Below are 16,037 nucleotides of genomic sequence, written 5' to 3'. Positions count from 1 at the left end.
TCTCTTCCTCCAGACTCTGGGACCCTGATTTCCAAAGGAAATGCAAAATTTACTTTCATCAGAGAACATAACTTTGGACCACTCAGCAGCAGTCCAGTCCTTTTTCTCTTTAGCCCAGGCAAGACGCTTCTGACGCTGTCTGTTGTTCAAGAGTGGCTTGACACAAGGAATGCGACAGCTGAAACCCATGTCTTGCATACGTCTGTGCGTAGTGGTTCTTGAAGCACTGACTCCAGCTGCAGTCCACTCTTTGTGAATCTCCCCCACATTTTTGAATGGGTTTTGTTTCACAATCCTCTCCAGGGTGCAGTTAACCCTATTGCTTGTACACTTTTTTCTACCACATCTTTTCCTTCCCTTCGCCTCTCTATTAATGTGCTTGGACACAGAGCTCTGTGAACAGCCAGTCTCTTTTGCAATGACCTTTTGTGTCTTGCCCTCCTTGTGCAAGGTGTCAATGGTCGTCTTTTGGACAACTGTAAAGTCAGTAGTCTTCCCCATGATTGTGTAGCTTACAGAACTAGACTGAGAGACCATTTAAAGCAGGTGTTTTGTGTTAATTAGCTGATTAGAGTGTGGCACCAGGTGTTTTCAATATTGAACCTTTTCACAATATTCAAATTTTCTGAGATACTGAATTTGGGATTTTCCTTAGTTGTCAGTTATAATCATCAAAATTAAAAGAAACAAACATTTGAAATATATCAGTCTGTGTGTAATGAATGAATATAATATACAAGTTTCACTTTTTGAATGAAATTAGTGAAATAAATAAACTTTTTGATGATATTCTAATTATATGACCAGCACCTGTACGTAAACCTACCAACATCCACCACCATGATTTCTGGAATTACTTATCAGGAGAGGGAAAAAAAAAAATTATTAACTCAATAGTTTGTCAACATTTAGAAAATATTGCAAAAGTTTTGCGCAAATCTGTTTTGAAAACCAGTCTACTGTGTCACTACACCACACCCACTATTTGAGGTGTTATAGGGCCCAATATACATAGTTTCCATGACAGAGTTTAAGATAAATATTTTCATTACTACTGGAGCTGCCAGGTAGCCAAGTTTCAAATTATTATCCAACATGCAGCAAGTACAAACTATGCAAAAGCTCACTCGTTTTCATTCCCTCCTTCAAATGAACTGTTGTGGAATAGTAAATGAGGGTATAGGGGGCGATTTCAAACTCACAGCCAGTGTTTTCTCTTCTCTGCAGCTTCTCATGGACTGCGGAGGCATTGTATTACCTCTGACCCTCAAATTTGGTCAGACAATTCAGTTAGCGAGTCATTCAATCACTAGAAATTGTTTAAGCATCATAAACGTTTTATTAGTTGAACTCATTTTGCTCTAGTTGCATTATCATCTGTCAGTGGATCACCTTCCTGAGCTAGTGAGACTGTGGAAACTCACATACAGGACTCTCACTATCACTGGTGCTCTTCAGTGCTATAGTAGGCTATTCTTAAGACTCCAGGAAACAATAATACAAGTCAGTGGAAAGTGGAGAAGAACAATTTATTCCCTTAAAAGATTCATTCAAAAACAATGATTCACTCATGAACAAAATACCACGAATGGTTGGATGATTAAAAATGCAAGCACTTTTTTCAAAAACAAAATAGTTTAGTAAATGACAGTGCAATTTTACTTCAATTCTATACATTTTTAATTGTGTTGATTCAGTTTGGATGTAGGATTAATCTGTTCCCTCAAGATTAACGGTGAAGTTTGAAAGCCTCTTGCACATTGTCAGTCTTTGATAAGAGGTTCATGCACGGGGTTGTTTCCTTACAACACCAACCCTATAAAAGACAGAAATACAACTCTTAATACAAGCAAACACAAAACTCTGTATCTCATCTACATTTATTTCAGTTTGATGATTAGGCATGATTAATACAGCCCCATGAAGTGTGTTTTACCGCTGCAGCATCCCCACTGGCCAGATGCTGTCTTGCAGCAGAACTTCTCAGATGGGCAGTAGACATTTCCTTCACAATGAACGGTCTCAGTCTCGGTCTGCCTTTCAAGAGCCTGTTCATTTCCATTCACAGGAATCATGTTAGTAAACACATAACCAGAAGTTCAACTGCTAGAAAAATCTCTAAATGGACCGTTTAAATTTTTACAGCTCAAATAAATATAACATAATATAATGAACTAAAGCATATTTCTGCTTTTAAACCACCCAGAATTCATTGCCATATTGTTTATTTTAACAAACAAAGAGAGAAACTGAAATTACTATTTATGATAAAATCGAAAACATATTAAGTTTTTGGTAACACTTTCTATGAAGCTTGTATTTATAATGCATTCTAAGGGTATTGTCACAGTTTTCATCCATGTTTATATTTCTGTATCAGTTTTCCTACGGTTTTAGTTTGTCATTTGCTTCTAGTCTGTTAAAGGTGGCCGATGTAAACATTTTTCAGTAAAATACTCAAAAACCGGCAGTCGTGGCCTAATGGTTAGAGAGTCGGACTTATAACCGGAGGGTTGCGGGTTCGAGTCTCAGGTCCGGCAGGAATTGTCGGTGGGGGGAGTGAATAACCAGCGCCCTACTCCACCCTCAATACCATGACTGCTCCCCGGGCGCCGCAGAAATATGATTGCCCACTGCTCTGGGAGTGTGTTCACGGTGTGTGTGTGTTCACTACTGTGTGTGTGCACTTGGATGGGTTAAATGCAGAGCACAAATTCCAAGTATGGGTCACCATACTTGGCCACACGTCACTTCACTTTCACATATTTTATTCAGTTGAGTACTTACAATACCCCAAATGTTTCCAACTATTTGTAAATCGTGAGAAAATTGCTATTTTAACCAAGGAACCAGGACGTGTGAGGGAGTCGCCTGTCGATGACTTCATATCTGCATTTTCCTCAGTTTTATTCTGCAGAAATGCTTTACTCTTACTGCAGTGTGCAACAAGTGTCATAGCAGCCGTCGAGCGAACGCACAGAGTAACGTCATAACATAATTTTCAACACACTCAGATGTATCTAATATGATAAACAGAGCTGCGTTACCTCATACTCATGAGCGGAAAAGCAGAAGTGGCGCCGGCAACTGTGTCATAATAAAAGTCCCGCTGCTCACGAGGCGTGTGTTGCGTTCATCTTATTAACAATCGGCCTTGCTCAGCTCCCTAATGGAACCAAAACTCAGCAGGCTCCTTGCCTCACGACGTGAGAAATATGTGTATAGAAAGCTTTAAATGTCCACTTTTAAATGAAAATATTCAAAATGAAAATAAATAGTCAAGCAAAGCGCAGTGTTCACGCGAGCAGCTCATGATGGCGTCTCAGAGCGGTTCTGTTCAGAATGCTGCGCTCCATCACTGCATGAGCTGTGAGTTTAACCTGCATATTAAGACTAATCCTGAGTATCCTGACTCCTGAGGATTTCATTTAAGTTGCATACATTTTTGTTCTTTCACTGATGTAAAATGTGTAGCCATTTTGCACTTTGACAGCCAGTTTGAGATATAGGTTATATTTGATTATACGGATAGTTTACAAAAATCAAATGATTCTGACAGTTTTTGCCAATAACCCTGAATTCACCCCATACTATTTGTAATCATAATCACATTGCATTATGTAGCTTGAAACCCCAAATATTATAACATTTTTCATTAACAATTATTCAATTATTTGTAACAATGTCATTGTAAAAAAAGAAAAGAAAAAAGAAAAGTTTCCATGTAGCAGGCTACTTTTTGATAGTAACTTTTAGCTAACTACTTTTTCAAAAGGGTAGCTTGAATGTAACTTAACTACTTTAACTTACAAGTAGCTTGTAAAGCTACAGTTTCAGAGTAGCTTGCCCAACACTGGTTCCTATAGTAAAAACGAGAACAAACTTATCTCAGCCAGAGGTTGCGAACGGTTCAGATGTTGATTGAACGGAGTCTGTCACGGAGCAGTCCGCTGATGTTTGCCGCGGATATAGAAGAGCAAAGGCTTTGGATGTTCAACGCATCATTGATGCATTTTGCGTCAATCAAAACAACCGTCGCATTGTCCTGATTTGAGACTGTAAATAGTAAGTGATCGTTGCAACCTGGTCTCACAGAATTCCGTGAAATGAACACGGCCCCTTAAATCTGTGGCAGTTTCACGGAATCGCAGAAAATTCTGTGATGGGTCCACGGAAGTGATGCCTATGTAAGTCAATGAAAGTATACAGACGCGTTGGGCACTGCAGCCACAATTTATTCAAAAAGTACAAATATTCCAAATGTTCCGAGGCCAAACGATTGATTTGTGTGAAGAAAATCCCCAAAAGCGTCTCCATCCGCCGAAGATCATGAACACATTTAAAAAATTGCCGCCGGAAGAAACGTTACGTCAGCTTTGACAGCATTGGCTCTTGTATGACTCGTGACCAATTGCGTCATTACGTCAGCTTTGATTGTAAAATGCCATTGGCTCTCGTGTGTCTCGTGACCAATCACGTCATGCTCAAGAGTCGTGTGTATAATTTGAAGGAATATGACTGAGTGAAGTGCGTGACGTGTATTCACGGAGGCAGATTGGATCGTAATTTCAGCGATTTAAACATTAAGATAAACTTTGTTCTTCACATAGATATTGTATGACTTCAGAAGACTTGGAATGCAACACGAGTTAATACTTTTATACTGTTTTTGGTCAGTTTTTGCAATAAATACCTGTGACTGTACTTTTATTTGCCTGCTATACATGTTTTATATTGTTTTGAAGTGGGTAGAGTGGAGTTAGTTGCTCCAAAATATAAAAGTAGCCTATAAATATTCATAAAATCATGTCTACTTTTTTTTGTCATTGACGTACATAGGCATCACTTCCGTGGACCCATCACGTAATTTTTGGCCATTCCGTGAAACTGCCACAGAGTTCGAGTTAAGGGGCCGTGTTCATTTCACGGAATTCTGTGAGACCAGGTTGGATTGTTGTCGCCAATTTGGTGAATACTGATATTTCCCCGGTGCTATTTAATGGCATATTTTCCTTGACTGAAATGTTGTTCAATGAATAGGCTATGCAAAATCTTAAAGAATATTTGATTGAATAATGAATTTTGTGCTTGTTCAATTTAATACAATTAAAACTTAAATTGTGATAAATAAAATAATTGAATGTAAAAAATTGAGTGGCCAAGTTTTGCTCATATATATTAATAGTATATATATATATATATATATATATATATATATATATATATATATATATATATATATATATATATATATATATATATATATATATATATATATATATATATATATATATATATATATATATATATATATATATATATATATATATATATATATATATATATTACGCAGCTCCCCGTCAATGATCTAGCGCCCCCTCGGCACCTGCGTTAAAAATTCTCTAGCGCCGCCCCTGGTGACAGGTATTCTTACTGCATTATAATACATGCATAATGCCTTACAAACAACCTTATAATAATGTTGTATCATCTGATAAATAACCATAACACTTACAATACATTATAATACTTACCTATTTGTGGTTATAACGTTTAAGAGTACAATGCATTATAACACCATGACGCCTGCATTTATAATGCATCTTAAGGGTTTTCTTAATGCATAATGCATTGTAAACAAACTTAAAATGTGTTGTATCATGTAATAATCCTAACAACAGTAATAATACTTACATATTTGTGGTTATACCTATTAAGACTATGACGATTTATAAAACACACACAGAACATAATTGTATCCACTGAAGTTAAAATGGATTATACATCCCATTGTCTCATATCTTGACATTGTTTACTTCTGATCTGCACAGTATCATACTGCATCTTATGAGCGGCCTTTTACTGCTTAAGGTAAAGTGACAAAAACAAAAAAAGCTTTATTAAGCTTTAAAGTAACAATAGTTGGGTCTTCCTTTAAAAAGCTATGAGATTTAATGAAGTGGTTATAAGACACTTCCCTTAAGCTGTATGGAAAAAGATCATCACATTCACAATGCAAATCATGTTTTATTCTTAAAAACTGCAAAATTACAAGGTTTTACCAACTCATATAAGTAGGTAAGTATTATTACTGTTGTTATGATTATTCATGAGATGATATATATAGTTGTTTATAAGGCATTACACGTATTATAATTGATTAAGAATACCCTCATCATTCATTATAAATACAGGCTTCATAGAAAGTGTTACCTATTTTAAACCCTAAAAAATTGTTTCAAAAGTTATTGTTTGCAGCTTGAAAATGTTCAACCATGTTTTATAACTGCTGTAAATGGTGATTGGAAGTCATATGACATGGTCTGTAAAGACTGTCAAGTATGCGGGTCATTCTAACATGACAGGTTGCTTTACTTTGGAGTCATATACAGAGAGTACTGACATACCTGAGTTTTCTGGATAGATTTAGAGGCAGGCTGAGGAGAAGATGGCACTCTCAACCATCCACTCAAACATTGGGTCGATGTCGAATCACAGTGATAACCATGACGGCAGCAGTGAACTCCATCTCTGCAGCACTGACCCTGAAGGGCCGGGAAAAAACAAAGGTTAAACCTTAAACTTAATGGAGTATAAAACAGTTACACAGTTTAATGTGATTTACCATTGAGAACGGACAGCAGTACCACACGCTATAAGGACTCAGACAGCACGTTGATCCGTCAGGACACATCGTAGTAGGATCACAGTGCACTGGGCTTGAGAGATCCATCAGTGGCTCATCTGCAGCTACAAGAGCTGCCATGAGTAACATCAACACTGGAACCATCTGCACATATGACATGAACATATTATGAGTAAATAATGGAATAAGTTAGCCTACTGCATTTTTATTGAACAAATGTTTTGGAATTTTTTTCCATCTGCTTTAACATTTGAGATTACTGATAATGTGACAAGGTCTAAAGTCAGTAATAGATTGATTGACAGTGAGAATAAGAACATTTACCTTGATCAAAGGCTGAGTCTCTTCTTTGTGGATCGTGTTTTGCTGCTGTCTGTGTGGTCTTGTGACTTCCTCAAATGGCTCCTCCCACTGTAAAAACAGGAAATGAGTCCAAATTTAACCATGAAGTTTAGATACATGTCTAAACACTTGTGCCATTTGTCTTTGTGTTTAGAATCTTTTTTTATTTGGTTTTACTATTATCCCTTGAAATAAAGGAAATAATATATTATCGATTTCATCTTTTTATATAAATGTAAATACAGTAAAACCAAACCTTTGTTTTTTGAAAAAGAGATTCAAATATATAATCAAGACTATTTTCATCCATATAAGAAAGCAATTCAAACTTTCTATATGCGAGTCCTTTAACATTTAAATGATTTATAATTTATACAATTTCTGTTATATGTATTATTGTAGTTCTGACTGTACTTTGACTGTTTGCCTGTTTTGTTGAAGTTCAATTAAACAAAAAAGATAAAAGGTTAAACTAAATGGCTGAACGTTTTTCTGTTAGAGCACCTCCATTGTGGAATAGTATACCAATTCAAATGAGAAGCAGTACTTCCTACAATATATTTACACACATTTTAACCCTACGCAACATAATAAATTCATGAGGAATAATAATAAATTGTTTTTCATATTTTTCCTGCTTAACATTGGACACTATAACAATATCATCATTTTCATTATTTTTTAAATGTATTAAGGCTATTCGTTAAAAATGTTACCTCAAGCCAACATTGTACCACATGAACAAATTTTAACAAAATGTAAACATCCTCAGATCTGTTAATTGATGTTGACAAGGATCAACAAAAGGTCTTGTTCCAGGAAAATTACACTTGGTGAAATCAGGTTTTACAACATTACAAACAGTGTTGTTTCAACAATAACAAATAAAATGTATTATTAACAAATAAAAAAAGGATTATACTTAAGTTTTTACTTAAGTAATGTGGTACATTTATTCAGCAGGCCTGTATTTCATATAGCCCAATTTAAAACCTAAACGCTTCAATAAATAGGAGGCTACGTATCGAAATCAGGATAATAAATGTCAAGAAAACACGATTCCTGGCTGCATGTCAATATCCATTGATCACTGGAAAGTTGTAAGGAACACTATATCGAGTCCAAACTGATAACCATTTGTTTTACTCGATCGCGTTTTCTCTCCTATCAAATCTAGTAACGCTGCAGCTCTTCTGCCACTCAGTCCCGGCGAGAATGAGCTGTCGATGCATACCCTCTATAAGGTTTGTACAATCGCCAAATAAATAAATACACAGTCTAGTCACTATATGTTAACATATGAGCTTAATTTATACGATGTTTTACAGTGTTTAACACTCGTTTGTTGCGCAGTATGTATGAATGATTTAGCCGCGATGCTAACGAGTCTAATTGCTACATATTTAACTTAATGACATGTGTTAGTCTTTTGTTGCGTTTTATTAGTCATTCAACTATGTTTGTAGGTGACATTTTAGCAGATAAGTGTAATCCAAAAATAATTTATAACTGATAAATTGACTGTAAAAGTTATATCCCACACAAAATTGCTAAAATAGTAGGGCTACAATCGATTGAACAGAATAAGCAATTTAGTAGGGCTGCTCGATTATGGAAAAAATCATAATCACGATTATTTTGGTCAATATTGAAATCACGATTATGTAACACGGTTATTTCACATGACTTTGGGAATGTGTTGCATTTATTAAAAATACACCTTTCAACAATTCAATTGAAATTGTAACATTTGTTGTACTTTTTGAACTATTAAAATAAATAATATAACATATATTCAAATCAAAGTATAAAAGTATTCACGTAAAAATGATAACCACAAATAAATAAGATCAACAATATGGTTCGGCTAGATATGCTTTTCAGGTACGTCTAACATTAGTTTTCAGGTACAGAAATGTATCAAATGTAAAATAACATTGCATATTTGAGTGCATAAATTAAAGATTAATCCTATTAAACTTACAAAAGCTATTCAATCAAGAGCAGTGAGTGATGTCCTTGTCTTTTGTTGTTTGACATTAAACAGTCAGCAGTAAAGGCTACTGCCCCTTTAAGACCTAAAGCTCGGATATGCGTCGTCTTTATCGACTGTATAAAGTTTACTCAAGGCATATACAGACTGTCTGCTAGGATACTCATCAAGATGGACATGTTGACATACGCTTTGTATGAGTTTGTCTGTTCAAGAGCAAGACTTGAAAGAGAACTATATATTTGCGCGCTGTGAGACGTTTGCGCGCTCTCGGATGAGCGCACAGAGACACATTTCCTCACAGCGCGCGTGACTTCTCATTCGCGTCTTCTGGCACTAAACCCGGGTGATGACGGCGAAAACGACTGGTCATATTCCAAAATATGGCAGCACTCGGATGCATTGAACAAAGTTTACGAAGAGAGAATTATTTGAAAAATATGAAGGAAAAAAAAGGACGTTTACACGGCACCCCTGCTCTCGTCAGTTTTTGTTTCTTTATTAGATTGTCATAGGTCACTCTGTGTTTAATTTTCAAGTGGTTAAACAAATTTGTGGTGTTCCCTTGCGTTGCAGCCACTGCCATGTAGCAAATCTTGCACGTAGCATGTTTCTGCTCATCGTCTGATTCCTCGAAGCCAAACTGTTCCCAGACAACGGAGTTGGTTTTGCCTTTTTTGCTCACCAAAAGCTGCTGTAACTGCCCTCCTTCTGCCATCTTTACTCGCGCCGAGTTTTTAAATTCCAGCGGATGATATGCACACGAGTCACGAGACTCACGAACTGAGAGAGAGTTTGTGGCTTCGGGAGGGGCGGATGTGCGCGTGCACGTTTCATTCAGAACGCAAGACAAAATGAGTGTTCTTGCAAAACTGAACATGGCAATATAATCGTTTTTTCTCGATTGTACTATTTTGGTGATCGATGGGAGGCGAAATCGAAATCGAAATTCGATTAATTGCACAGCCCTACAATTTAGGACTGTTATTTTTTTGGGATTCGTAGTCAGCTCTCAAAAGTATAATGTCTACTGATGTAAAATTAGTGATTAAAAACAAACTAGTAAATTTATGGCAACAAAGGTGAGAAAATTGCAGAAAAATGTTATGGAAGATATAGAAAGGAAGAAGTCATGATCTCTAGATTAAAATTGGGACACACACGATTAAATTCAACGCTTACAATAATGGGGAAGATAAAGACAAGTGTCATCATTGTTGTTTGTTGTATTTTAGATATACACACCATCAAGTGGTTAATAACAACACATTCTCACTTCCAAGGCGTCAAAATCTGAAGCATGGTCAAGTGCCTTCCACATCACAATGAAGATGCTAAATCAGGGGTCTCAAACTCATTTTACCTGGGGGCCGCTGGAGGTAGACTCTGGGTCAGGCTGGGCCGCATCAAGTATTACACATAAAAAGTGTTTCAAGTATTCCAAAAAAAGTAGCTCAACTGATCCAATCTTCTCAGTCTTTATTATTAACAGTTCTTCAACATGAATGTTTCTTCTGAACATGAACTGTTCCTCTGAATTTGAACTAAATATAGCCTATAGAAATTAAATTAAATCATGCGATATGAAATAATGAATGATTTTAATTTTATTCTAAATAATAGACTAATTCACAGCAAGGCTGTAACCAGGTCAAACAAAACAGTGAGCGAAATTCTAGGTTTAATTCTAGTTGGGAAATAATCTTTTTGGGACAATTTGTAAACAATATTTGCATTCATTGGCGTCAAATATAGGCCTATTATTAGTCCCGATATTCTTAGTTTGAGTGAGTGAATAAATACATAGATCCGCGGTTTGCTTACGGATTCCCTTGTTGTCTGGTGGTAGAATTTTTGTCAGCCGTGTCAAAGGTTCCGGGTTCTAATCCGCTCTCATATTGTTTTTCTTCATTAAAATCAAAGATGTTCATCAATGATTGTATAAGACCATGGACACGTTTGCATTTTGTTTTGTGATTTCACTGGAAAGAATAGAGTCTCTCTCAGCAACGGCATTAAGCGATAGATTGACGCGCTAGTCTGTGTGTGAAGACTGTGCAAATGTGCACGAGCCAAAAGAGAACGTAAATCCCGCCTTCTTTGATTTGATTGGCCATCTCAATGATTTTGACGTGTTGGACATGGGAATGTTATCGGCATGATAGACATATCGCTATTATGACATGGAGTGTGATTCTCAATTTAATCAGCCAGCATAATTTTATTTACATTAATTTTATTTATGCTATTTAGACACGTTTGAACATGTAACCCAACCCCATCCCATCCCTAAACCTTCCCATTTGAGTATAAAACACAGGATATAACAGGCAGACGACTGCATGCACAATTCATTCAAAAAGTACAAATATTCCAGATCATGATCACGAACACATTCAAATTTAAACGTTACGTCAGATTTTCATAGCTTTGATTGTAAAATGTCATTGGCTCTCTTGTGTCTCGTGACGATTGTGTCATGCTAAAGAGTCATGTGTATTATTTGAATGAGATATGACTGAGTGCGTGTGTGTTCACGGAGCGGCGGGATCATCATTTCAGCGATTAAAACATTAAGATCAACTCTGTTCTTTACATGAAGACATCGTATGACTTCAGAAGACTTGGAATGCAACATGAGTTAATACTTTTATACTGATTTTGGTCAGTTTTTGCAATAAATACCTGTGACTGTACTTTTATTTGCCTGTTACGTGTTTTATATTGTTTAGAAGTGGGTAGGTTTAGGGTAAGATTGGGGTTAGTTGCTCCAAAATATAAAAAAGGCAAAGAATTAAATGTGTCTTCATCTAAAGCATTGGGCAAACAACTGAAATCTTTAGAGGCAGCCTAGGGGTGCCTTTAGCGTCTTTATTGCGACGCGGAAGGCACTTGACCATGCTTTAGATTTTGACGCCTTGGGAGTGAGAATGGTTAATAGCCTATAGTTTGGTCTGTATGTTTAAAATTACATGCATGTGCCCTCTTTCCCTCAAATTTTAGCAGATAAGTGTCATCCAAATATAAGTCTAAGATAACTGATAAATTGACTGTAAAAGTTATATCCCACAAAGTGAGTTGCTATGATAGTAGGGCTACAATCGATTTTTAAAGCCCTTTGCTTGCCAATAAGTCTTTTTATGTTGTGCATGGATATAATCAGCTTTTTTCTTTTGTTTCCCCAGAACATTTCTGAAATTTGAAAAATTCAAAGGCTACATTGAATTACAGTACAAGCACCACATGTAAGTACTTTATTTCTATGACCTTCTCGGTGTGAAATTGTATTGATTGACTGTGTACTTGTGTGTTACCAACTCTAAATCTAATTTAAATTACAGTTTGGGATATATTTACTGATAATGTTGTCCATTCATCAAAAACGAATGGTTGATAGAAGCAAAATTGACTTAAAACCATCCACACACTATATTCCTAGCTTTTAGAAGCCATAAAATAGCAATGTGTGATAAATAGACAAAAATTAAATCCGTAATTCTCCATAAATCTTCCCCTATGCTACAGCTCTCAAATATCATTCACATTACTCAGAAAAATAATGTGATTTGGTTTGACGTCAATTGATGCTCGATATATTTTTTCTTAAGCCTTAATCCTTAACATTTTAATCTCTGTCAGAGGGTAAGATTATTAATGACTCATACTTAAATGTTAGTTTTTTTATAATTACAAAAAGCTATTATACGTCTTACTTTTTATCTTTTCTTGAACATTATTTTGAGCTCAACAGAATACTTTATCATTTTTTACATAAATTGTTGCATTGAATTGAGTTTACGCAAGAATTTTCCTCTTGTGTTTCATGCAATGAAAGTGAATGATGACTGAGGTTGATTTATGTCTGAGAGCTGCTACTGGGATCTGCAGACAGAAAGTCAAACAGGTTTTAAAAGTCACAAGGATGAGGAAATAATTTTTATTCCCACATCTGTCACATTAAAAAAATAAGTGCAGGGTTTTTGGCACATGCTGAGAGAAAAGTTTGAACGGGAACGAAAACCTTTTGTAGACCTGACAATCATTGATTGCATTTGATATTGTAAGAGTAAAGGTGTGGTTACATTTGTGCCAAAAGGTATATTGTTCAATGTCAACAGTGTAGCAATGTAATGTATGAAGCACATCTCACACTTAAGTTACTCTCTGTTGGTCAATGGCGAATTTGACTGACTAACTTAATTTTCTTTTTACCTTACATGAAATTCCTGATTGTGTAGATTCCTATTGAAATGACTGGAATTCACCTGTGAGAATTCACTGAAATGAATGTGACTGCACCTTAACTGATAACTTGTTATGAGATGAAATGTTAAGTCGTGATATGAGGAATACTGTTTCCGGGTCCAAGCTTCTACTCGTTTCTAGTGAGAATACTCAACAGCCGTTTAGAAGCACTGTTGATTTACTGTTGACAGTCTCCAGGCTCACGACTGTCTGACCAAAAATGCAAATACATTAAGATGATTCAAACCCTTTTCAAATAAAATATACTTAAATATATATTCCAACCAAGTATGCCAGGTATGGCCTTATGCAATTCCATTACTGTGCAATGTTGCCTCGAGGCAACATGTCGTTTTTGGTAATGTTCCATGATACATTTGATGATATATAATGTAACGTTTTTGAAAAAACATATTTACTTATCAATGACGGTACATTTTTTGTAGGCGATTTTCTGGATGAAAATGAATGAAAAATGCACTTTTCATTGGAGAAAATATGGAGCCATGTAACGTACACACACGTGCTGTAAGAGGACACAAAAGGCCTGTTCGACATGAAGCAGCACTGCACAGGCCGATCGGTTTATGACATGAAAGTGCTGCAAGAGCAATTAGAGAGCAGACGGCTCCATATGCTTTTGAATCGCTCTCGTGGTACTCCTTTGTCACAAACTGATCGCTCTGTGCAGCACCGCTTCAAGTTAAACAAGCCTATTATGGACCCCTGTGGGTCATGTGACCACTTTTTTGTGCATTTTTATTGCTTAGTATTGGAGTTCTCCTCCCCTGAGATAGCACTGACCAATAAATGGGGAGCAAAAAAACAAAAATACAGTAGGCTATGTTGCCTGCGCGTACTGCGAAATGTGAAAGATTTATTAATCAACTACATTAATTCAAAAATATTTGTACTATTTTTGTTGTCTGCTGCCAACTATTTCCATATTAAATGCCCGCTGCCAGAAGGTCTTTTTTTGTTCATATTTTGTTTGTATTTATGTTAGTAAATTGTTTTATTGGATGTTATGTTCCACCCAGTATAGGATAGGAAAAGTTAACAAGAACTAAAGCATTAACAAAAAAGCTAAAGTTTGGCTAAAGAAAAAAAAGAAAGAAATATGGTACAACAAGATTTATTGGTGTAACAAAAGTGAAGGAAATGTAAATTAACTTCAGGGGCCTGTACCATGATGGTAGTTTAACAAACTCAGGGTTACAGGATTAGTTTCGAGTTGTCAAAACCAAACTAATCTATTCGGGCTTTGTTGGTCCCATGATGCTGATCATCAGCTTTCTCTGTCAACTCAGGCTTTGATCCGGAGTTTAGCTGTGACATCAGTAGTGAACAGCCAATCACACGCTGTGAAACTGCGATTCACTTCTCTTCTGCAGAATATTACATGATTGAAAAATATTAAGAATTTAAACAAATTTACACAGCAAGAAGAAAAGAACTGTCTATGAAAGAGGACAACTAAAAGAAAAATCTTATACGTCAATGCAAGTAAAAGTTATGAAGTTCGTTTATTTGATATATTGAGAGATTTGAAGCTCACATGTAGTAGCTTTATTTATTGATTTTAAAGCTTATTTGTATGACCTTAATATAGGCAATTTATATTAATTTCATCTAAAGTGCCTATTAATGATTGATTAACTAAAATGATACGTGTAATTGATTAAGGGTATAATAATTACAGAAATTATGTTGAACTATGAAATGTCTAAATCATTAAAATTATTATTATTATTATTATTATAAATAAGCATTGTTAAAAGCCAGACGCTTTAGTCTTAAAAAACATTTGCTATGTAGTGAGTGACCTTTAATTTGGAGTAGAAACAGGGGGAGTGACATTATTGCATCAGAGGTGTGTCTCTTTGCTCACAGCTGATTGGTCCAATTTCAGTTTGAGATTTCTTATCCAGAACATAATTCATGGAGCGTAAGTTACTACGGAGATGAACACTGCTTAAAGCCAAGCCACTTTAATGGTACCTAAAACCCAGGATTGGCACAAAGTATACTTAAACATATCTGGCTAGCCAGCTAAACCGGCTTCATGGTACAGGCCCCTGGAGTGGGAACAGCTAAAAGAAACAACAACATAGTTCCTCCTTCTCTAGATAAAACAGAAGTAAACCATAGAATTTCCAAAAATAAAAATGGCACCACTTCCTAGAACCTCGAAGTTTGGTCTATATATATAAACAAAAACAAATAATTCAGATTAACAGCTTAACAACAACTGGGGTTCAGCAAAGTAGGCTGTCTAAATCAACGCTACTTATACAAACATTTAACAATTAAAAGAAGTAAAATGGGTACGTTTTGTACCCAATAGGTTTGCAACTGACAGGATAAATACAATACGCTTCGTAATAAATTACAACAGAACAGCAGCAGTAATGTACATCAAAAGCAAACCAGCAGAAAACAAACCTTACTTCAGTGGAGATCAGTGAGGCTTTATACACTATTCTTCTCCTTGAAGACAAATCCCATCCAAGCAGTCGTCAACAGAGGTAAACACCCTCACCTGACTTTACCTGCTCAGAACAGGAAGAAGGCACAAACACCACTACTGCCACCTAGTGGACTGACACACAATGACGTGACATTCCAAAATAACAAACAAAAACAAATTACACAAAACACTGGACAAACTACAGTTGGAAATTAGCCTAATGGCTAATACTGGGATATTTACAAAAATGTTATTCAATATGCACTGTATAAAAAGTACAGTGATAAACACAATGCAAGATGATTGTACCTGCAAGGTTTTTTTGTTGTTGTTGTTGGAAT

At 35.9% G+C, this 16,037-nt stretch overlaps 1 protein-coding gene across 2 annotated transcripts; it reads right to left on the bottom strand.

Annotated features, from left to right (window-relative positions):
* Nucleotides 1-1,510: 1,510 nt before the first annotated feature.
* On the bottom strand, nt 1,511-15,798 carry LOC307133770 (progranulin-like). Of its 2 annotated transcripts, none has more exons than XM_079829023.1 (6): nt 15,677-15,798; nt 6,971-7,057; nt 6,626-6,790; nt 6,408-6,545; nt 1,937-2,048; nt 1,511-1,816 (listed from the first exon to the last, which is right to left on the bottom strand). In XM_079829023.1, the coding sequence occupies exons 3-6, from the start codon at nt 6,788-6,790 to the stop codon at nt 1,803-1,805; spliced, it is 429 nt and encodes a 142-aa protein (XP_079685149.1). In that variant the 5' UTR covers nt 6,971-7,057; nt 15,677-15,798; the 3' UTR covers nt 1,511-1,802. The 2 variants fall into 2 exon arrangements, with proteins under 2 accessions (XP_079685149.1, XP_079685150.1); XM_079829024.1 differs by having other exon boundaries at nt 15,672-15,795.
* Nucleotides 15,799-16,037: the final 239 nt, after the last annotated feature.

The sequence above is a fragment of the Gobio gobio genome, assembly GCF_949357685.1.
Source record: "Gobio gobio genome assembly, chromosome: 11".
Lineage (NCBI taxonomy): Eukaryota > Metazoa > Chordata > Actinopteri > Cypriniformes > Gobionidae > Gobio > Gobio gobio.
Note: the sequence above shows the minus strand (reverse complement) of the source record. Positions and strands in the feature narration are given on the sequence as shown.

Excerpts from the sequence above, each read along its gene's own strand:
- LOC307133770 (XM_079829023.1), bottom strand. The coding sequence starts at position 6,790 with ATGGTTCCAGTGTTGATGTTACTCATGGCAGCTCTTGTAGCTGCAGAT. Across the intron at positions 6,546-6,625 it reads ACTGCTGTCCGTTCTCAATG|GGTCAGTGCTGCAGAGATGG; the intron begins GTAAATCACATT and ends CCGGCCCTTCAG. Across the intron at positions 2,049-6,407 it reads AATCTATCCAGAAAACTCAG|GCTCTTGAAAGGCAGACCGA; the intron begins GTATGTCAGTAC and ends GGAAATGAACAG.